General features: G+C 37.6%; 2 protein-coding genes across 2 annotated transcripts in view; one reads left to right on the top strand and one right to left on the bottom strand.

Annotated features, from left to right (window-relative positions):
• The window catches only part of psma6 (proteasome subunit alpha 6), a 3,398-nt gene extending 349 nt beyond the window's left edge, over nt 1-3,049 (top strand). Inside the window, exons 2-7 of the mRNA XM_015389948.1 lie at nt 370-464; nt 572-653; nt 842-997; nt 1,135-1,313; nt 2,197-2,291; nt 2,396-3,049. Coding sequence (XP_015245434.1) covers nt 370-464; nt 572-653; nt 842-997; nt 1,135-1,313; nt 2,197-2,291; nt 2,396-2,453 — 665 coding nt within the window. The 3' untranslated portion in view covers nt 2,454-3,049. The remainder of the gene's footprint in view (nt 1-369; nt 465-571; nt 654-841; nt 998-1,134; nt 1,314-2,196; nt 2,292-2,395) is intronic.
• A 2,839-nt stretch (nt 3,050-5,888) lies between these two features.
• nfkbia (nuclear factor of kappa light polypeptide gene enhancer in B-cells inhibitor, alpha) lies at nt 5,889-9,317 on the bottom strand. The gene is made up of 6 exons (XM_015389903.1): nt 9,001-9,317; nt 7,326-7,431; nt 7,032-7,242; nt 6,847-6,935; nt 6,484-6,753; nt 5,889-6,380 (listed from the first exon to the last, which is right to left on the bottom strand). The coding sequence occupies exons 1-6, from the start codon at nt 9,246-9,248 to the stop codon at nt 6,345-6,347; spliced, it is 960 nt and encodes a 319-aa protein (XP_015245389.1). The 5' UTR covers nt 9,249-9,317; the 3' UTR covers nt 5,889-6,344.
• Between the last annotated feature and the right edge of the window lie 12,769 nt (nt 9,318-22,086).

Genomic DNA, 22,086 nt, shown 5'->3' with positions numbered 1-22,086 from the left:
ATATATACACATATACATACATACATATATATATTCACATACACATACATATATATATATATATATACATACATATATATATTCAAAGACAGAATAAGACAAGCTAGAGGCTATCTACCTTGTACCTTACTACTAATTAGTATATATATTATTTTTTTTGCTTATTTTTTTGGTGCAGCAACAATAATTTGCCTCTTGTATGTGTATCTTTGCACGAAAAAAGATATTAGAGACACACTTTGTGTAAAACTGCTATAAGTTAAAAGTTTAATTCCTTTAGTTAAAAATAAGGGAATTTCCTTGATGAAAAGATAATGGGATACAGATTTGACTTTGGGTAATTGTTTTTGCATTCTGTCTTTTATTTAGAGTACGCCTTTAAAGCCATCAATCAGGGAGGAATGACCTCTGTGGGGATCAGAGGGAAGGACTGTGCTGTGGTCGTCACACAGAAGAAAGTTCCAGTAAGTATGAGCATCCACATGTTTCTGCCTTCTGTTGCCTTCCAAACTGCTTAAAGTGTTTGAAATTTCACTTTCTCTGGTGCAACATGTGTCCTAATGTTTTTCAGGACAAGCTGTTGGATTCTGCCACTGTCACACATCTGTTTAGGATCACAGAGAACATAGGCTGCGTCATGACTGGTATGACTGGTAAGTAATTCTTATGTATTTTATCTGGATTTAAAGTAGTGTATGATTGTAATAGGAGAAAACTATTTTTTTTTTGTTTTGTTTTGTAAAAAAATCCCAAAGAAAAAAAAAAAAAAAAAGGAATTATTACATCTTGCATCTGTAATTTGATTAATTAGAACTACTGTCTGCCTCCTCTATCCTCTCAGCTGACAGCAGGTCTCAGGTGCAAAGAGCACGCTACGAAGCTGCTAACTGGAATTACAAATACGGCTATGAGGTCCCAGTGGACATGCTGTGCAAACGCATCGCCGATATCTCCCAGGTCTACACACAAAATGCTGAAATGAGACCGCTCGGCTGTTGTAAGTAATATCAATGTGTATACTGGTATCCGTCTGAGATTTAAAACTCAGACGCCTTTTTGTAATGATGTTGTGAGGCTTAGATTGTGCCTGCACAAAGTGAAATGCTATAATGTAAGCTTGCATCCCCCCTGAAGGTATGATTGTGGTCGGCATGGATGAGGAGCTTGGCCCACAGCTTTATAAATGTGATCCAGCTGGCTACTATTGTGGCTTTAAGGCGACTGCAGCTGGAGTCAAACAGACTGAAGCCACCAGTTTCCTGGAGAAGAAAATCAAAAAGAAACCTGATTGGACCTTTGAGCAGACAGTAGAGGTAAAACGTACACAATACAACCAAATGTTTCAAGCAGTATGAATCTTTAAGTAAAAGAAAGAAGTGTTCTGTTTAAAAAAACTAAAAAATGTAGGCATGTCTTGCAGTCTGGTATTTATTTTTAACCCTATAAATCAGGGCTGATGCATGAGGTTTTCATCACAATAACTTAATAGTTTTATGCAGATAGATAATTATCACCATTTGCTGACATTTTTGAAAAGGTTTCTGTTTGGAAATGGTAAAGCACTGAGAATACACCTGAAGGATGGTTTATGAGAACCTCCCAGTAACAGGATGCTCCTCAGCTGGAGAACAGAGCTATACATTTTTCTACTAAGAACTACAATAATCTTCACTGCTGGTGAAACAGGCTCCTGGTACTGTTTGGCTTTACACATATTCTCATTTTAAACAAAATCAAAACTTAATCAATGATGAGGCCTTCATACCTTCCAGAGGCCTGAAGCCACTTAGCCAGAAACTTTTCTAATGGAGATTTAATCTTGGTACCATATGTCTAACAGTAAACCATAGAGAGCTTTGCTTTTTAAGTTTGATCCTACCTCACTTTTACAGATCAAACAAAACCCCAACACTTGAACATCTACTCTTGATGTTAAAGATATGTACGTATTATGGGACCTTTACAGTTCCATAGATAATTTTTTATTCAGAGTAAATGTGTGTCAATTTTCACACCCTTTTTTTTACAAAGATTTGCAAATTATTAGAATAATTATGAATTGATTTAAGAGTTTTGGAAATTGGATAAAAGTAGGAAAAATACAGTAAAAGGGGTGTAAGAGAATTTGTTTTCAAGCTTTGTCTTATCTTAAAGCTATAAACTTTTCTAAAATCTCTCCATTATGTCTCCAACCAGACGGCTATTTCCTGCCTTTCTACTGTTCTGTCCATTGACTTTAAGCCCTCGGAGCTGGAGGTGGGAGTCGTCACAACTCAGGAACCAACATTTAAGTCAGTTCAGATAAACATATGATATTTTTTTAAATCAAATTTCTGCTTTTACTTTTTACTGTTTTACTTACCGTAACTAAAATAAATGTGTGTCTGTATTTCAGGATTCTGTCAGAGTCTGAGATTGATGCTCACCTTGTTGCTTTGTCTGAGAAGGAGTGAGGATGAACAACAAAACCCTGAAGTGTCAAATAAAGGAAAAAATAAGAGGATCTGCTTTCTTCTCAATCCAGGGACATTTAAAAACAGCAAGATTAAATCAGGACATTTTGCTGCAGGTTGGGTTCAGTTTTTTTCCCCCTCTGTCAGCTGCACTGCCTTTTACAAACCTCTGTTCTTGCAGGTCATAGTCTAAGCCCCCACTTATCCACCTCTATTTTTTTTTTACTCTTTCAACCCTGACTGCAGCTGCATTTTTAAAGACAATGTGAACTTTTAGATTGGTGCTCCCAGTGACATAAAACTACCCCAGATGCGTTAAATTTCATTTTTTGACATCAGTACATAATTAACACTACAGCTGCAGAACAATACTTCTCAGTCATAGGTTTCATTTTTACTCAGGATATCTCTGGAGTTTCCTGTTGGAGCAGCTCCAGGAATTTTTCTGTCAATACAATCATCTTTGCATCTTCATCAATCTCTGCTCAGGACAACAAGGACTAACTCACTATTCAGTTCTATCCTCTCAGCTGCAATCATCTCTGTAAGCTGCAGCACTTCTATTAAATACAGTGTTTTTATTTAACTACAAAGTCTCGACTATTACTCAATTTTTCTGAGATTGAAATGCAGCGTCTGCATTCAATCTTACTGCAAATATTCAGTGGGTTACTGCAGTAAGTGCATCTCTGCAATGGACCTAACACTAATGCAATGCTGTGAACATGTGGGTGAGATTATTTTGTTTGTGCTTAATCTACATACGTCCTTTCTGTACAAATATTGTTACACGTGTCGCATTCTGCATCACTGCTTTTGTGTTTTCAGCACCAAACTGGAGTAATAACAACCGTATCTCCTTCAAAATAGTTTAGTTTTTAAATGACATTTTATTGTAGTGAGTTCTACATCATCTACAAACCAGCTACAGAGAATTTACAAATTTTTTTGTAAAAATGTTAGCAAAACTTTTCTGTCACAACTGGAAATAACCCTTGATGAGACTGGGTTTGCTAGTGAGCAATGAGAGAGAGGATCTGAGATGTCACCAAATGTGTTTCAGCTTTTTATGATTGAAGGCCACACCTTTGCTCTTGAGGAAAGTAAATTGCAAAGTGTAACTCAGCCCAATGTAGAAAAAGAAATCATTACCCCACTACCTGAAGATTTTTGAAACAATGCCAAAGTGGTCCATTTTAAGAGAGTCTCAGGGGCAGGGAACTGTACTCTATTGAGACTAACACAGCTTTATCTTATTTTTACTCAAGGGTACAAAAGCTACTCAAGTACTGAGTAAGTCATTGTAATCTCTAATATTTGCAACTGTGTATTATAATACAAACCAAAATGTAGTTTCCTGAAAATTGTACTTTAACGATTATAATAGGGTAAATACAAAAAAAAAAAAAATAATGTAAATATAAGATGACAAAATTCAGGCATAAAAAGATTAACCAGACTTTCCAGTGCCATGGTAGCCAATAAAAGGACACTCATTCTGACATAAACGTTAACTGTGTGTTTGTTTTGAGCCCCCCCCTTTTTTTTAAACCAGCTTGTTCATCATAAAGTGAAGTTACAATCAATGGAGTAGTACCAAACATTTTACTTAAATGCACACCACTGATATTGTAGATCTGTTGTAGATCTAATGGTTTAGGAAGGCTGTGTGGAACCTGATCGGCTGGAGTGTAAACAATCTCAACTGCAATCAACTATGTTCAACCCAAAGAGGGCAGCACTAAGATGGCTTTAAGACAAATATTACAGAATGAAACAAGTTTACATGTTAAAATGTAAAAAAAAAAAAAAAAAAAGCCCTGTTTATACAGATGAACTGGGATTAGTTAACATACAGGGGTTTTAAAGTAAGGACACCCTGATTCACAGAACCTGGGCCTGCTGTTTGAATACAAATGTATGGATCTATGAGCTATTCTCTCCTATAATCAAAGCTTGTCCTAGAAGGTGTCATCAGTACCTCAGTGGTTCCAAATATGGCAGCATTTCTGTAATAAAACGTCTCCAAGGACATTTCAGCCTTTTATCTGGACAACCTGTGCAGAAACGGATACATGTGACCCAGATGGCTAGAAGCAGTGATGAAAAAAGTAGGATAGGTAAACATTTTTCTCATTACATCTGAAGACTAAATCTGAAGGTAATAATAGTTCTACAAGTTTTTAATCAAATAATAGCATGTAAATGAGGGAAAATTGTCTTATTTATTTAATTATTTGACGTATAGGTCCCTCCTTTTTAGACCTGTTCATGATGATGTGGCATGACAGGTATGTCATGAACAGCTTAAATGTTCTGTTCCTGTAGATTTCCTAAAAACCTCAACAAATTTCCTTATTCAAATGACATAGCAGTTGACCTCATTCCCTGTGCATGGACAAAAAAAAAAAATTCCCAAAACCTCTTATCTGGGTTTTTATTTCACACGTGCATGAGGAACAGTCAAAGCTTGACATGCACTTCCTCATTCACTGGAAGTGAGCTGTCGAACAATCTTCCTTTTTTCCTTTCATGTATGAAAACTAGGTTGTCTGATCAGAAATGACGGCCGGCTCAGCCGTCACGCTCTGGCGGAGGCATTAAGATGACCAGACTCATAGACGACAGGAAGACGGCTCATGGGTAATTTCCTGCATAATTATAGCCTTGTAGAGCTGTCAGGCGCTGTTGATTACATGTTGCCTTTTGTGACTTCAGCATTTTTAGATTTATAACTTGTCCCTCATGTTTAGTGGGGAATCGTTAAAATGCTCTGAAAGGCTTTTAGCTGCAAATCCATGAAATTAATGTGACGAGCCATTATTTCTACTGTTTCAGTGACGATAGATTGATTCTATGTTCCAATCTTGACCAATTATCAGGCAAGTACTTGGTGTTGATCACATTAAGTCAGTTTTTGTTTATCCGTCTGCTTTTGGAAAAACTGACCAGCCTTAGGATTAAAATCTGGGGAGTTTCCAGGCTTAAAGTCCAAAGGTTTAAGGTTCTGATCCCTGTAACAGTTCGTCATCCTGGAAAACACCCAGAAGGTATTCCGAGGACATTTTAGTATCGTTCTTTATTCAGCAGTGATCGAAGTCCAGACTCCTTTGGATGAAAACAAACCACCTCTATAGATTTTATCAGGATGCAGACCAGTGTTAGCTTCCAGCCAGTCCCTAACCCTTCTGTGAAAACGTGCAAGACCTGCTTCTATCTGGAGGTAGTAATTGCCAACACCAGGACAATGTCATCAAGCACATCTGTCGCTACTTTTAGAGCCATCAATCACTAGTTGGTTTGTGTTTTTAACTGGGTTGTTTTCCAGCTGTCCTGGTCCAGCCTTCTTAAAATTTAATTTGCTGAACCTTAGAAAAGTCTACACACCCCTCTCCCCCCCAAGTATCTTTTTTATACCACAAATATATTCACAGAGAAGGTCTGAGATGTTAAATATGAGTGTTTTAATTTAATTGGTGCGCGCTGGAACTGTTTGCCATCCGACATTTACAACCTGCTGAACTGTACACATTCACAGCTTCCATAAAAAATACATCTTCATATACACAGCATTTACAGTATCATACAACAGAGCGGGTACAGGGTCTTTAAAGTGCCCCACATGTGATCCTCTAACACAGCATTCCTGTTTCGACCTGTGCATTTTGTTTTTTATTTGCTCTCCTGCAGTGGTCAGAGTTCTGTTTTATATCCGGAGCAGCCAGCCTGGCCTCTTTTTCAGCAGCACTTGTGCTCTTTCAGCCGCATCCCCTTTGCTTGTCATCCTTCCGCCGTGACAGCAAATGAATCATACACGCGCTGAGCTATGCCATCTTCATTCTTGTCACAATCACCTTTGGCTGTTCTGCAACTTCCTTGATCTTGTTTCTGCTAATGTCCGTTCCACCGAAAGTCATCGTACATTCCCTGCAGACAAATATGACGGGGCAAAAAAAAAGCATTTCACAACCATCTGGAATTTTTAACACTTCATTAGATGTTCCTAGTCTAAACTGGAATTTCAACACACCTCGACATCCGACTCTGACTCCTCCTGCTCTTCTTCCGACTCTTCCTCGCTGTTGTCTGATTCATAAAGCTCCCTAAGATCCGGATGGGTCACCGGAAGCAGCTCTTTCCGGATATCGCAGTTCTCCAAACCATATGTCAGTTGGAAGGGAGTGTGGCCCCCTGACGAGAGGAGGTTGGGGTCAGCTCCTTTCCTCAATAGGAGTTTGACCAGACCCAGGTTCTGCTGGTCCACAGCCAGATGCAGAGAGCTGCGACCGTTGTGCTGCTCCTACAATAACAGAGGCATTGTTTTAAAACCAAAACATTCCCTACATCAGTCCAGTTCCTGTTTCTTAAAATTAATCTGGTGAAGGATGCTCACTTTTGCGTTGATATCCGCTCCGAGATCAACCATTTTCTCCACCAGTGAAAGGAACCCATGAACTGAAGCCAGGTGAAGGCAGTTTTGACCTAATTGAAAGAAGAGCGCAGGTGATTAAAAAAAACTGACTCCTTACCAGCAGCAGCAGCCACCATATTGATGTGCGTTCTTTAAAGCAATCTCACCACTGTAATTGCAGGCAGCCATTGCTGTGTGTAGGTGCTCCAACCTGCAGTGCTGTGTGATAACGCTGAAGCAGTGCAGGTTACCGTGGCGACAGGCGATGTGGAGAGGTGTGTCCCCGTTGTTGTCCACCAAAGTGGGGTCACAACCGGAATCGAGCAGACTATAGCACACATCTGCCTGGTTTGTTATTACTGCTAAGTGCAGAGGTGTCTGTAGAGAAGCATCTATGTCACAACACTGATCCAAATAAGAGCAAACAAAGCTTTCACAGAGTAGAGGGAGGGGTCCTATACCTGTCTCAGATCATTCTGTGCATCCAGGAAGTTTGAGAATCTTGAAAGCTCAATCATTTGTTTGATGTAGTCTTTTGCCTCGTGGATGATGGCCAAGTGGAGCAGCCTGTAAAGACAGACTAAAGTTAAAAGGCTGTTGGACAACAAAAACAGAAACAGACATTTCTTTTCAAAAGGTGCTGATTTATAGCCCCTAAAAGCAAATAGGCATACAACTGAACCTGAACCAACAAGGTTATTTAGTACTAAACAATGTGCATGCGTTATGTTATTTTTAAGTATATGCATTTTTCTTGTTTTAAAACAAAATGGCAGCAGTATCACGTTCAGATGCAACTTCTTTAAAACATAATGACACATGCTGAAACCAAGAATAAAAGATCCTAGCAACTAAATGGATCTTGTTTTTTTTTTTTTTTAAACATTCAAAACCAACTTGCAAGCAATAAAAGATGAAAAGGTACCTTTAGCACACAAAAAAACGGGTCTATAAATGTTACTGTAAGATTTTTTTTCTATTTTTCAATGGTGCTGGGATTTTAAATATAAATTATCTGTAAAGGTCTAAAGTAATAAATAATTTTAAACCTCTTTTTTTTATATAAAAGACTGTCTTACAATGTCATTTTTTATGGAAGATGATGGAAGAATAGGTAGTCTTGCCTAATACACTATACCTAATGGAATCTTGAACGGAAGTAAAAAACTCTATACCATTATTATTTTTGTAAGATATGTAGTGAAAAACTGTTTTGATCAAAGTTATTAAAAGTATAGGAGCAAAATGCAACTTTTCATCTGCAGATTGCAGTCCCAGTAGGTTTATAAGGTGAAATAATAGTCACATGCTAGCAGACTTTAAACATGAATCTGGGGAAGGGGCACCAATGTATCAGCTGCATGGGCCCTACTTTAAATACTTTAAAGACGGCCCTGGTTAGCCAGGAAAAGCGCAGTTGTGATGCGTTTTTGCAGACGTTTAATTTTAACTCAAATGTTTTGAAAGGATCCTATTATTTTCCCCCATTGATCTAAATAATAACTTGCTTAATTTAAATTAGGCTCAAACTATTAATAAGGTTAAGACAAGAGTTTTTAGTGGGGACTACATTTCTCTGCGGAGGAATAAGATAACAAAAATAAACTTCATGGTGACTTTAGCGACTTGTTCAACCTTATTTCTATTGCTTTAATAATAGCCGACCCATTTCAAAATTTAGCGTTTTGGTTTTTGTTCTTTGGGTATTCACATGGTGATATTTAAGGGATTTTTTCCCCCTAATTTCCCCTTTCTTTGCTCTTCACGGGAACGCGCGTCGGTTGGAATCCTTGGCGGCGCGCCCGGGACTTTCCCAACCTGACCTCCTGATAAATGGCCTTTTTTGTTTACTATATCCACTCTGTGGTCCCAGCATAAAAAATAAAATAAATAAATAATTATAATAAGAATAACTCCCCTTTAAAGTTCACTCAGACGCACTGCTTTAATAAAACTGCGAGTAAATCCCAAACCTCGGCAACTTTAGGGCCCGAGTTTGACGGAGGAAGGCATTCCCAACCAGAGGGAGGCATCAAATTACTTCAAAGACCCAGAACGAGGCCTTTAGTTTCAGGCTTCCCTTCCTCGCTCAAATAACAAACAAGCTTATAAATAACCCGGTGGATAAAAACTTACGTGTCTCCCTCGTCTGTGGTCTGTGTCTGCCACTCCTGCAGCGGCTCCTTGGTTAAAGCAGCGGCCTGTTGGTGTTCGCTCTCCAGCTGGAGCCGATGGATCTCATCGGCCACAGCCTGGTACTCTTCCTCCTTCAGCGAGTCAACGCCGCTGTCGAGTCGCTCTTCCGTCGATTGGGTCGCTTTCCCTTCTTTAGAATCCCGATTATAATCCATTTGGTTTAATATACTGGTCCGATGGAGGTCCATGTTTGTTCTCGCAGTGCTTGCTGTGTGGTAGCAAAGTCTGAGTGCTGCAGCAGCCTGTGAATGTCTCTATGTCTGCAGCGGGCGGAGTTTACTCATAGGTGGGGGGTTTCCAGCAAACTGACAACTAGAATAACCTCGCAAACACTCGCAGAGGCCTACAGGGGATTTCTGCACAGACCAGAGTGCATAAAAAGGCAGCTCATTAAGCAAAAGCAATAAAAAAAAAAAAAACGCTTTCAGGGTCAGAGGCGGAACTGGTCCAATGGGGGTCCCAAGGCTAACAGGCAACCCCCCTCCTCATAGCTATAATTTTTTTTATTCCCTATATATATATATATATATATATATACGGTATATATATATTTAAACAGGGGTTTCTGCAAGGTCCTATAAAAAAAAAAAAAAAAATTAACAAACTTTTATTTTTTTTATGCTATTCATTTAAAACCCTTTTCCTATGTTGATATTCTTTTTTAAAGAATGTGCTGGTGGCAAATATTTATTTATAGCTCTTAAAAAAAAAAAACGAGTGAGCCCAAAGCCTATAATATGTAGGTGCATATTTAGTTATCTAAAATATATAAACCTTCATGCTGCTCAGTGGCGGAGTGGGGAGCACTGCTGCCTTGCAGCAAGAAAGTTCCTGGTGAGGTTCTCGGCCCGGGGTCTTGCTGCATGGAGTTTGCATGTTCTCCCTGAGCATGTGTGGGTTCTCTAAGGGTACACTGGCTTCCTCCCACAGTCCAAAAAACCATGGCTGTTAGGTTAATTGGCTTCTCTAAATTCTCCTTAGGTGTGAATGTGTGTGTGAATGGTTGTTTGTTCTGTGTTGCCCTGCGATGGACTGGCGACCTGTCCAGGATGTACCCTGCCTCTTGCCCGTAGACAGCTAGAGATAGGCACCAGCTCCCCTTGCGACCCCACTTGTGATAAAGCATGTCAGAAAAAAAAATGGATGTTTATTGCTATAGTTAAAGGTTTAGTGGAGGATTTTTGCAAATGTTTGAAAAAGACACGCCCCTCTCCACTTAAAAGAAAAGAAATTGCACATGCACAACCCTGTACCCGCTCCAGAGAGGGAACGCCTATTAAACGAGTGCGAAAGCATGCATGAACCCTTTTCTCCATGTGCACGCTCTGTTTAAAAGTTGCTGTTTGCATCGCTCATACAAGCTTACTTTCCAAAAGAAGATTTGCAATTTTTCCACTATATCAGACTCCCCACTGGTAAGTGAAAATGGGGACGACCAGGTACTACGGCCTTACGTAAACATATCACAAGAATGATTGACAATTAGGAGGACCACTTATTTTGGTGATCCACCCAGAAAAAGAACATCCTCCACAATACCTTTAAAATAACGATTCAAAGTCATGTGTTACATGGATTTATAACACACAGAGTAAAGCAGAAGTATATGTTTTCCCTGTTGATAGTCGATGTATCGGGATCTACATCACTACTGTATGGTTTTCTTCATATCTTTATGATCATTCAGTGTAGCATCTTTGAATTAAAGATCTTCCCTAAGCCAATTTTTGATTTGTGTGTACCTTCTGTTTTAGAGCCTTTCTTATTTGTAGTTTATAATCTTAATTTCAAACAAACCTTTAGCACCTTCATATATCGCATATCAGCAATATACAGATGATATTCAGGTGTGCATACCATTTCTGGATTATTGAGGTATCAAAAGTGCATGTTCTCTTTAAGGGTAAAGAAAGCCCTGTTTTTATTTATAGGGTAAGTTGTTTTTGACAATTATAACTTCTCTTCTCAGACAAATAGATAAGATTAAATCAGCATCTGCATAATGGAGTGTTTTTAAAAATTTCCTGATAGATGGCTGTGCTGACTTTGTACTTAATAAAAAAACACAGTTGACCAACATCAGAAAAGGACATGGTACTTAAATAGAGACTGAATAGAAACTTCACATGGGTTATCAAGCAACTTGGATTCTATGCCTATTCTCTCTACTTTCAGAGCATTCATCTTTTCCTGCTAATTCCTTATGTTTGCAGTCTGGCCAGTACCTATCCGTGGCAGTCAATAGGCCAAAGGCAGGGTACACCCTGGACAGGTCACCAGTCCTTCGCAGGGCAACGCAGAGACGTACAACTATGCACACACACTCACACCTAAAGACAATTTAGAAATGCCAAAACAGTCATGTTTTTGACTGTTGGAAGAAGCTGGAGTACCCGGGAAGAACCCACACATACATGTGGAGAATATGCAAACTCCCTGCAGAAACTTCCAGAACGTTATTTCTAAATTGATTTTAAAATGTACCTTCTTTTATAAAGCAGACATTGGACCACTGAGCACCTGTTCCATGTTTTCCTCCTTAAATTTTCTCAGATTATCTCAAGCTCAGGAGTGGCTTAACAAAGGGATGAAAAGGGTTGTGGCTAATGCTTTGAAAAAAAAATATATATATAAAAATAAGCTGAAAAAGTTATACTCACCTGCAAAGGCTGTTTGAATGGAGAATTATGATAAGTGCTAAGTAAAGTATTTCTGATGATTAATAAAATTCTTAACTTTAAATAATAGTAAACCAAAATGTGAAGTACTACAACTTCAAAAATCCTGCAACATTTAATTTATTGTAGATTAATGAATCAATCAATGAATGTATGAATTAATTGTTTACTTTATTGCAGACAATCAAGAACCAATTTACAAATTTAATACCAAAAGTACTAAACATCAACAATATTTGCAAATCTTTTTTTAACTTATGAGTCATACTACTTCAAGAGTCCATTAAGAGTTTTCACACTTTATTTAATTATTACCAATAGCCCACACAAGCACAAAAATTGCAAAAATATGTGGTTTTAGGATGTCAAAATGACTTTATAAATAAAAACAGGAAAAGGGAGATAAATAATTGGCCTTTACTATAATCAATGTGAATCACAGAAATATACAAAGTGATGGAAGCCTTCAATGTCTTTCATCTCCAGGTTCATCATTTTGCATCCCTATAATGTGCATTAGCTGTTGAACCCCAGTCACTTCAGAGTATTAGGCATGTCTTTAGTATGGCAACACTGGTATTCAATGATTTGATAAATTATGGAAAAAGAAATACTAGGGAAAAAAAGTCAAATTGTATTTGCTTGACGTATGTTTTGAAATTCAAGTGATGGGCTGTATAAGAAATGCATATATTCCAGGTCCAACTAATGAAAGTTTAGCAAATTAGATTTTTGTCTTCTGTTAAAATGTCCCTATTGATATATTTATTCATTATTATCCTTTAAAATTCCTTTTTATAATTTTTTCTGTCTAATCTGGTATATAAATGAAACACATTGGGGTCAGGACACCATTAAAGCTAAACACAATTATAACAGGAAAAAAAAAATTAAATGAAAATTTTGTTCACAGCTAATAAAATGGAAAATACAGTAGATTAGAGAGAATCTTTCACTGTAGAAGTGAGAATAAAAAGGATTTTTAATTCAGTCATGTTGGCATATAGAAAATCAACTTGATTATGTCGCTATTCCACCCCAGATTTATATAAGACAGTAATACAGGAAATTTACGGGAGACTTTTAATACGAGAGGAAGGCGAGAAAGAGGGGTAAAATACAGTCGTTTTCTGGCCAAAACGGGATACTTGACAGCCATGGTGGTGACAAAATTGGCATCTGTCACTGTTGCTTTTCCATCCTCAACAGACTTTTTCCTTCAACTCAACTTACCTCTAATTTGTATTATTTGGATGCAGGGGTCTGTGAAAAAGCATTGTGAGTCATGAGCTCTTTCCGCTTCCATGGGAACGGCGCAAACAATTATCTCGTCAGAAGTCGAATATTTTTGTTTAACAAATGAGCTTTGAATAATATTTAAATTTTTGAGTAATATCTATTTCATTTGTATCCCGGTTCTTCCAGAAAGGAAAGAAGCTTCCCTTTTGATAGGACCAACACAAACATATTATCAAAACTGCACCTTTATCTGCAAAACCTTTGCAAATCACTCAGCAAGCAGTGCTCAGCAGCTCTTCTGCAATAGGTGGGCAAAGCTGCGGGCCTGGGGTGTGCATGTGGGGGTTGGGCTGTGCAGGAGTGTCTTCTAAAAGGTTAGAGTGTTATTTCGGCCTCTTTCCGTGCAGAGTGATAAATGAAGCTGCAGTGGAGTTTCCCCCTAATACCCGCGGATGCTGACCACAAGTTGAACAGTGCAGTCTGTGCTTAAGGGGTAGAAAACATTCTAATGTATCAAAAGCTACTGAACTCACTACTCATACATAATTGCTGTACATGTGATAAAATATTTCTGCAGCTGAGATCAAGTGCTGCAAATACGTAGGTTATTTTAATCACTGGCCGAATAAAGAAACCCCCTGACAGTCTCTTGCAAGACTTGAAATTCTTGATTAGGCTACAAGACTCCACAAGATTGCGAGTGATCCCTTTGCAAAACAAATAACAGTTTGAACAAAATGTTCTGAGGGCTTAATGGGGAAACTCCAGGCTTCCTATTGTTCATTTGAGAGACCAGTTAAACCAGGAAGCTAAGGCCTTGCTCTCAGCACTTTTTTGTTTACGGTCACATAACAGCTGGTGGGGAGGACATTAAGAAAAGGCAGAGACATGCAATGTGGTATTCACAACACAGGCTGCATGGAAAACATCCACACCACTATGGAGGGAAACAAAGTTTATCCCAGAGTTTATTACATACTTATTCATGCATTTTTTAAACACGCTATGGATCAAATCAGCAACTTCCAGCTTTAGGTATCAGGAAGTGTTCATTTTCCTTTGCAAAAAACCCTAAACAGGAATTTTAATTGACCTGAAGATCAGTAATAGGACACAAGTCACTGGAAGGAAGTGAATACAGATCTGAGTTTATCTGGATTTTTCCTTTTGATGAGTAATAGCTCTGTGTTTTTCTGTAGGATTTCCTTTATGTAACCTGAGTCATCAGAAAGCTGAGATTACTTATTAATTGCTGGAATGTTTAATGTGGCAGAAAAAGGGAGCTAAAAATATTCTGATTACAAGATACAGAATGTGGAAAGTACTTTGGAAAATGCACAAAAATTAACCAAAAAGTCTGGGATTAGATTTGTTATCATGGCTCCAGTTTTATTGCTTTCAGCAAAGTAAGTCATAAGTATCTGACACTCATCAAAGACATTAATGACATTTTGATTTTTTTTTTATTAAATAATTTATTTCCTGCATTTTTATATAGGGTAAATTATCAGAATAAGTTGTGCAGTAGATTAAAGAGGTTATTCAAACTTAATGAAACCAAAGCCTATTAAGTTCTGTTCAGTGTTTGATGTGCAGCTGGTAGTTTTTCTTAGTTTGTGTTGTTTGAAAACACAACAACAGGATTCATCTTTGCACAGAAAGATTTAAAAGTTTAAATAGTGTAGTGAGTTTTACACAAGTTAGTTATTACCTCTGCCCAGGAGGTTATGTTTTTAGGAGAGGTTGTGTTTGTCTGTGTTGAAAAGTTAAGGATTATAATTACATTCCCTTATGCCAAGGAACAATCAATTTAATCCACATCATAATTTTGATACAGGAATGTTTTTAAAGTATTCTTTAATGTGAGATAGGGCTATTTGGCAGAAAGAATAAAGCAGGCCATCATTAGATAGACCTCAGATATTTTGATAGTCGGTTGACTATAATTAGATGTGAGCAATGAAAAAACAAATCAAAGGAACTCAGGATATACCAGAATCTTGTTGATGGATACAAAGAGAATGTGTTCAATCTGATAACTTGTATTTAATCAAATATGCACTTGCTTATCTAGTTCTTCATTTTAAAATAATTAAGTGAATCCGAATCAAATCAAATCAGCTGTCTAAATTTGCTTGAAGAAACAAAGAATTAGACTTCAGTTCCCTTTTATTATAATTAATATTTCTGACCACAAACCAAAGGATGTTGGCGTTGCATGTTAATATTCTGCCCCTGAAAATAAATAGCCCATCCATCCGGTCCCAACGTGACCCTGACGGAATAAGCGGTAGAGGAAAATAAATAGGACGAATGAATAATATACAGTCAAGCCCCCATATTACTACAACTTTCAGAATGTTGAGTGCATATAACTACGGACTGCACCTGTGCAAGAAACTGGTTTCTTAAGGTGTGGGAATGTTGATCTTCTGAGTGGTTTCTCTTTGATTTCTTACAAAGGAAATGCATGTGTTAGATATTTGTGTGGTTGTTCATATGCATGTATTTGTCACTGGGAATCCCTGCGGATTCTGGGTAGTAAGTTATGTGTACAACCAAATCTGACTCATTATGAATCATTCAGCCTCACACGCTTTGATAGCGCCAAGGGTCAAAGTGAATGGTGACTCATTAAATCACGCTTGTAGAAAAATGAAGAGTTACGAGGAGATTAGACAGCGTTCTCACCTGTCTCCTCACATGCTCACTGCTTCATGGGAATAACTTTATATTCAACATGTGGAAGTGGCAAAGGTTTTATTTTATCAAAAAATGTTATATATATTAATTTGTGAACATAATTGACTGTGTCTTAGGACAGCAAATGAAAGGGTTAATCAAGCTCAAATCATGCTCAAACACTTAACTCTTCACTTTCCAGTTAAAATAACAAATATCAATGAAATAAGTCAAACATATGTCAGTTATAAAATCTCCACTAAATTATTGAAACTAAACTACTATTTACACAAATAAAAGGTAATGAAAGGAGGTTGAAACCATAATCAATTAGTGGTTCAATGATACAACATTTTGGAATGCATGTTATATTTAAGACCAAATATTATCTTAAGGAGTTATGAATAAGGTGAAATGATCCCTTAAGTAAAGAATTAGGTGAAATGATCCTTTAACTAATTTAGTGCAGTTGGAATGTGTTCAAACTGATTTACAATACCAATCCAAGAAGGTAAATAAAACATTAATCTGGATAAATAATACTTTATTAAATGATTTTCCTTAATCAGAAATAAACAACTGTTTAGATATTTGATCCTTCGCTTTGTTTTTGTTTTTATCCTAATGGAATAATCAGGGTTTGGAACTCTTTTAGCTTCTTTAAATAGATTTTATTTATTAACTCTGCCAAGGAGGTTATGTTTTTAGTTGCGTTTGTGTGCTATTTCTCTGTTTGTCTGTACAGGATAACTTGAAGTTATGGAGGGATTTAAATGACATTTTCACCAAAAAAGTGCACCTCATTCCAAAGAACAATACATTAAATTCTGATAAAGATCCACATCATAATCTTGATAGAGGAATTTTTTTAAGGATTCTCTAATTTTTTGAGATAAGTTTATGTGGCGAAACATGTAGTTCCCACTTAACCAGAGGATGGCAGTAGTGACTATTGACAGCCTCAGTATAGAACTGAAAACAACTGAAGACAAAACCACAACAAAAGGGAAAGTTGTTGGTGTGTTAGAAGGATCAACTGAAAACTATTAAAAGGATTTTGTGGACTTTTTTGGTGCGTCTCATGCCGACGGACAATTCATTTAAATTTGGTAATGATCCAGATTATATGCAAGCTTTGATCACAATTTGTGGCAAAATTTCCAAGGCAGATGTTTGCACTCTGAGTGCTCTTCTAGTTAAAATAATGGATTTTGCAGCTAGCAGACTTGTTTAAAAGACTTTTGGTTACATAATAGTAATCTAATTTAATAAGCATATCAGAAAAGACATGAACGTAAACTATAAATGCACTTGTTTAGCTGGAAACTTTCCCCAACTTTGCCAGACCTGTAACCTCTGATCTCAGTTTTGGAAAAGTGAAGCATCTCCAGAGATCAGGAGCTTATTATAGACCTGCAGCAGAGAAGATAATGTCCTTTCCTCTCAGATGAAAACCTCCAGTCTCTGGTATCTCAAAGTTTCCTGTAAACTGAGAGAGAAACCTCACAGAAAGTCTGTTTTTGCAAGAATCAGTTCTGAGAGGTCCCCTTAGGCTTTGATTGATCTGCTGGTTATGGTCCTCAGTTTATTTGACCTTCATTCATGATGTCTCTCTGATGTGAACCTCCTCTGGAGGGAGGTTCCCGGCAAAAGAGGATAAGAGTCTTTGAAATGATGCCTTTGTCCCCAAGCAGTGTGTGGCAGGATCGCATGTGCCAGTGTCTTGTGAGAGGGGGTCTGCAGCAGTTTGGAGAGGAGAGTAAACAGGTTTTTTCTACACTAATATTCAAAGTTCACCAGCCTGATCATTGGTGCTCAATGTCGAAAAGTAATTTAATGTCTGTCTGGATGTCTGAATCTTCGGCAGAAATGCTAAATAGGATTTTAACCATGAAAACTTTTAAACTTCTCAACAAAATGTCAAGTAAAAAAATGCAATAGGAATAAACATTTACTGTTTCAATTCAGCAAACTATCTCTGTCTTTAGGCGTTAAATTATGACCGTGTATAACCGTGCTTTTGTCATTGTATATAGAAAAAAAATCATTCTAATTCCTACTTACTTCCTTTGGAATGTTGTACGACTGGACATATTCCAAAAAATGTATTATTTACAAAGTTTTAATCAGGAACTTTTTAGTTTCTGAAAACATAACATAGAGGATGGATGAACCCGCTGCAAGAACATAAGGAATCTTGTCATTACTAGGGACCATAAGGGCAAATATTTGGTACTTTCACCTATTTTATGTAGGGAATATCACAGGTCAAATCCTTGAATCTTTAGTTTTAAAGACATATTTTCACCTTGAATAAATGAGAGTAAATGGGAGTTCTATGGTTTACATTCTGCTCTCTAGGGAAATATACTGTTAAGGTAGTGGGAGATACACTGAGTAAAAGCATCATGTGACAACCTCACACTTGATACTGACTATTTTGTGTTTAAATCTCAACACTAAAAATTAAGTCTTTTCTTTAACTAAAATTTCTTTAAGTGTGTGGAAAAAATATACAATTCAATTCAATTTTATGGCTCCACTTTAACTTAAAACTGTGTTTTATTTAATTCAATCCATCCATCCAACTTCTCCTGCTTACTCCGTCACGATCACAGTGAGGCTGGTCCCTCTCTACAGCTGCCTCTGTACGAGAGGCGGGTTACACCCTGGACAGGCTGCCAGTGCATCCCAGTGCTTCCCCTCATAAGTTTTAACATAAAACTATTATAATCTCAGGAAAAAAAAAAAAAGATTAGCAGTTTTGGTGAATTTTGTAAACACTACAACATATCACTACCAAGAGCCTTCTCAAGCAGTACATTTTATGTATTTCACTTATAATCCCTTCAAGTACACTTCTCTATTTGTTCTTTGTATTTTCTTTTTGTTTAACTGCTTTCATCAAGCTCCATTCTCTTTATTCATTTAAGGTTTTATTTTTTTTAGGGAGTTTCTGGTACATATTCAGATTGAATCAGAATATCAGACAGAACAGAAAGTTTCAAACCTTCGCCACTAGATGGTGACAAGTGATCAATTTTCTGATAAGAGGCACAACATTTATGCAGAGTTAATTTGTCTAGAATATATAAATAACCTTTCTAAAATGTGTTACTTGTGTCAAACATAAAAAAATGCTTGCAAACATTTAAAATGTAACCCACTTTGTGATAGTCAATGCAAAGATTGCTAAAAAGTAAGCCCAACCCTGCAGCTTCCTTGGTTCAAGGAAAAAAACAGCATAAAACTGACAATAAAACACACTTGATTAGTGGATTATCATTACAATTACTTCCTCTTTTATGGTAAGTGTATTGGGGGTTTACTGCTTTGGAAGTGGGTGTTAAAATGGAAGCAACTATTGTTCAGCATCAATCTGAGCAGGGTTAGAAAGGGAATTCCAAACTACTTGCAATCAATCATTCAACAGACAGAAAGATGAGAAGATGGTAAACACTCTGCCAATCTTCCCAGGGGGTGGATGGCCAAGAAAATTCAATACAGGATCAGACTGAAATCGTCAAAGGAAAAAAAAAACAAAAAAAACTGCAAACTCAATCTCAGACTCATAAACATTTTAATATTCCTATAATTTAAGTTAGAAAACAGTCCATTAATGTGGCTGTTTTTAATAGGAAGAAATCAAAAGACATAAAACCATATGTGGCAGCAAAGTTTGAAGAAAACCAAACACAGCACATCAACCCAAACACCTCATACCAAACATGGTGATTTAAGGCTCTGGGCACATTACAGCTGCAAATGTAGCCCTTTGTGTAAAACATGTTCATTTACTCAATGATGGCATCTAAATGCGCAGTTTTGCTTCTAAGACAATGTTTTAAACGTACCACGAATTAAAATGCAGTGAGATAAATATTGTAAAATGAATAAACAGATTTAAAAGAGGAATAAAAATGGATAAGAATTACTTCCTGGTTTCCCTGGCTGGGATGCTTGGTGCAGGTAATTACAGACAGACAGATGGACCGCCTGTACAAACTGCAGCCCTTAAAAGATTGTGACTGAGAGCGACGGATCAATAGAGTCATTTTCAGCAGTCTGGGGAATTATCCAGCTCACTGCCCTCCTATTTGATGCAAACTAAAGACACACAAACACACTCTTCATGTCCAGCAAGCAACCTCTACACATTGCATTGATCTATGTTTTTACAGCAGACTGACTGAGAGAATTTGGCCCATCTTCAGTTGACTGAAAGCTGTCTGCTTCATGTCCCAGCTTGTGATCTGACTCCTTTAGATGTGCATCGGTGTTGCAGTAAAAGAAAGATTTTCTCAATCTTATTGTAGCACAAGAAACATAATTATATCATCAGTAAGGCTCTAAAAACCTGCAGCTGCAGACAGCATTTTAAGTAGAAAAACCATTTGAGACCTTCAGGACTGACATTCAGCTATCATGATACAATATGCCATATGAATCATTTCGAAAAAAAGGGGAGGAATCGGTCAAAAAAAAAAAAAAAAAAAAAAAGTTTTCTTTATTTTCATGACTGTGAAAATTGAAGATTCACACTGAAGGCATCAAAAAATGTATTAACACCTGAGGAATTATACACTTAACCAAAAAGTGCGAAACAACTGAAAATATATATTATATTCTAGGTTCTTCAGAGTAGCCACCTTTTGCTTTGATTACTGCTTTGCACACTCTTGGCATTACATTGATGAGCTTCAAGATGTATTCACCTGAAACTGTTTTCCAACAGTCTTGAAGGAGGTCCCAGAGATGCTTAGCACTTGTTGGCCCTTTTGCCTTCACTCTGCGGTCCAGCTCACCCCAAAGCGTCTCAGTTGGGTTCAGGTCTGGTGATTATGGAGGCCAGGTCGTCTGGTGCAGCTCCCTATCACTCTCCATCGTGGTCAAATAGCCCTTACACAGCCTGGAGCTGTGTTTGGGGTCATTGTTCTGTTGAAAAATAAATGATGGTCCAACTAAACACAAACCGGGTGGAATAGCATGCTGCTGCAAGATGCTGTGGTGGCCATGCTGGTTCAGTATGCCTTCAGTTTTGAATAAATCCCCAACAGTGTCACCAGCAAAGCACACCCCCACCATCACACCTTGTCCTCCATGCTTCATAGGAACCCGGCATATAGAGTCCATCCATTCATCTTTTCTGCGTCGCACAAAGACACAATGTTCATTTCTTGTGTTCTTTTGCCCCAGCAAGTCTCTTCTGCTTGTTGCTTGTCCTTTGCAGTGGTTTCCTTTATTTACCAAGAAGGCCTTCTCTTAGTCTTCTCTCTGCTTGGCATTGATCTGGTCTCTAATCTGAGCTGCTGTTAACCTGCCATTTCTGAGGCTGGTGACTCAGATAACTTATCCTCTGCAGTAGAGGTGAATCTTGGTCTTCCTTTCCTGGGGCGGTCCTCATGTCAGCCAGTTTCTTTGAAGTGCCTGATGGTTTTTGAGACTGCACTTGGGGACACTTTAAAAGTTTTACCCATTTTTTGGACTCACTGACCTTCATTTCCTAAAGTAATGATCGCCACTCGCTTTTCTTTACTTAGCTGCTTTTTTATTCCCATAATAAAAATTCTAACAGTCTATTCAGTAATGTTATAATTTATTTTGTCTTTTTTTGTCTTGATCAAGGTCATTGGGCTGGTGGGGTGGTGCCCTAGCGCTGAATCTAACCCTTTGTCCTTTTTCCCCAGGTTATTTGATGTTTTTATTGATGTGTTTAGGTGTTTAAACCTAACTTTTAATAGGTCCTTCGAACCGGATGCCAATATACCGGAGGATTTCTGTGGGTAAGGTGAACTCCGGATAAGACTGGGGCCAAAGCATTGATATACTTTTTTTTAGGAGCTGGGTCCGTTTCACCTGCAAGAATCTGAAGGTTGGTTGAGTTTGGTCGGGTTTTATCATAATATTGCCAGAAAATTCCGTAATAAAGGAAGTCCTGTAGTGCACTGACGCTAGAAAATTCCGTAAAGTATAAAGAAAAAAAAAACACGCAGGTTTACCACAATAGTATATTCAAACCCTGGAATTATTGGTCTTAGTTTCAGTGTGCCACCCCAAGATTTTTAGTGGCCCCATTTGGTCACCGATATGAAACATTTCTGGAGGCGCCACTGAGGGGACTGTAAGTAACAAGCCTCTAGTGGATGTTTTAGCAAGAATTCTCCACTTGAAAGAGTAGAAGTGATAATTACCACAACAGGTATTTTTATTGTTACCCCATGGTGAACACATCCCAGTCTGTAGAACACCCTATGTGTTAAAAAGACTGGACTAAATTGTTCAAAATGGGAAAGGGGCAAAGTAAATCTGGAGACAAACTCCAATGTAAGGATTGGAAGTTTGTTGATCAGCAAGAACCAGATAAATTTAAATACTTAAAAAAATAGGTTAAAGAATATGGCTTTTGAAGGGGATTTAAATGAATTGA

The sequence above is a fragment of the Cyprinodon variegatus genome, unplaced genomic scaffold, assembly GCF_000732505.1.
Source record: "Cyprinodon variegatus isolate N-32 unplaced genomic scaffold, C_variegatus-1.0 Scaffold21, whole genome shotgun sequence".
NCBI classification, from domain to species: domain Eukaryota; kingdom Metazoa; phylum Chordata; class Actinopteri; order Cyprinodontiformes; family Cyprinodontidae; genus Cyprinodon; species Cyprinodon variegatus.
This window is presented reverse-complemented; position numbering and strand designations above follow the sequence as displayed.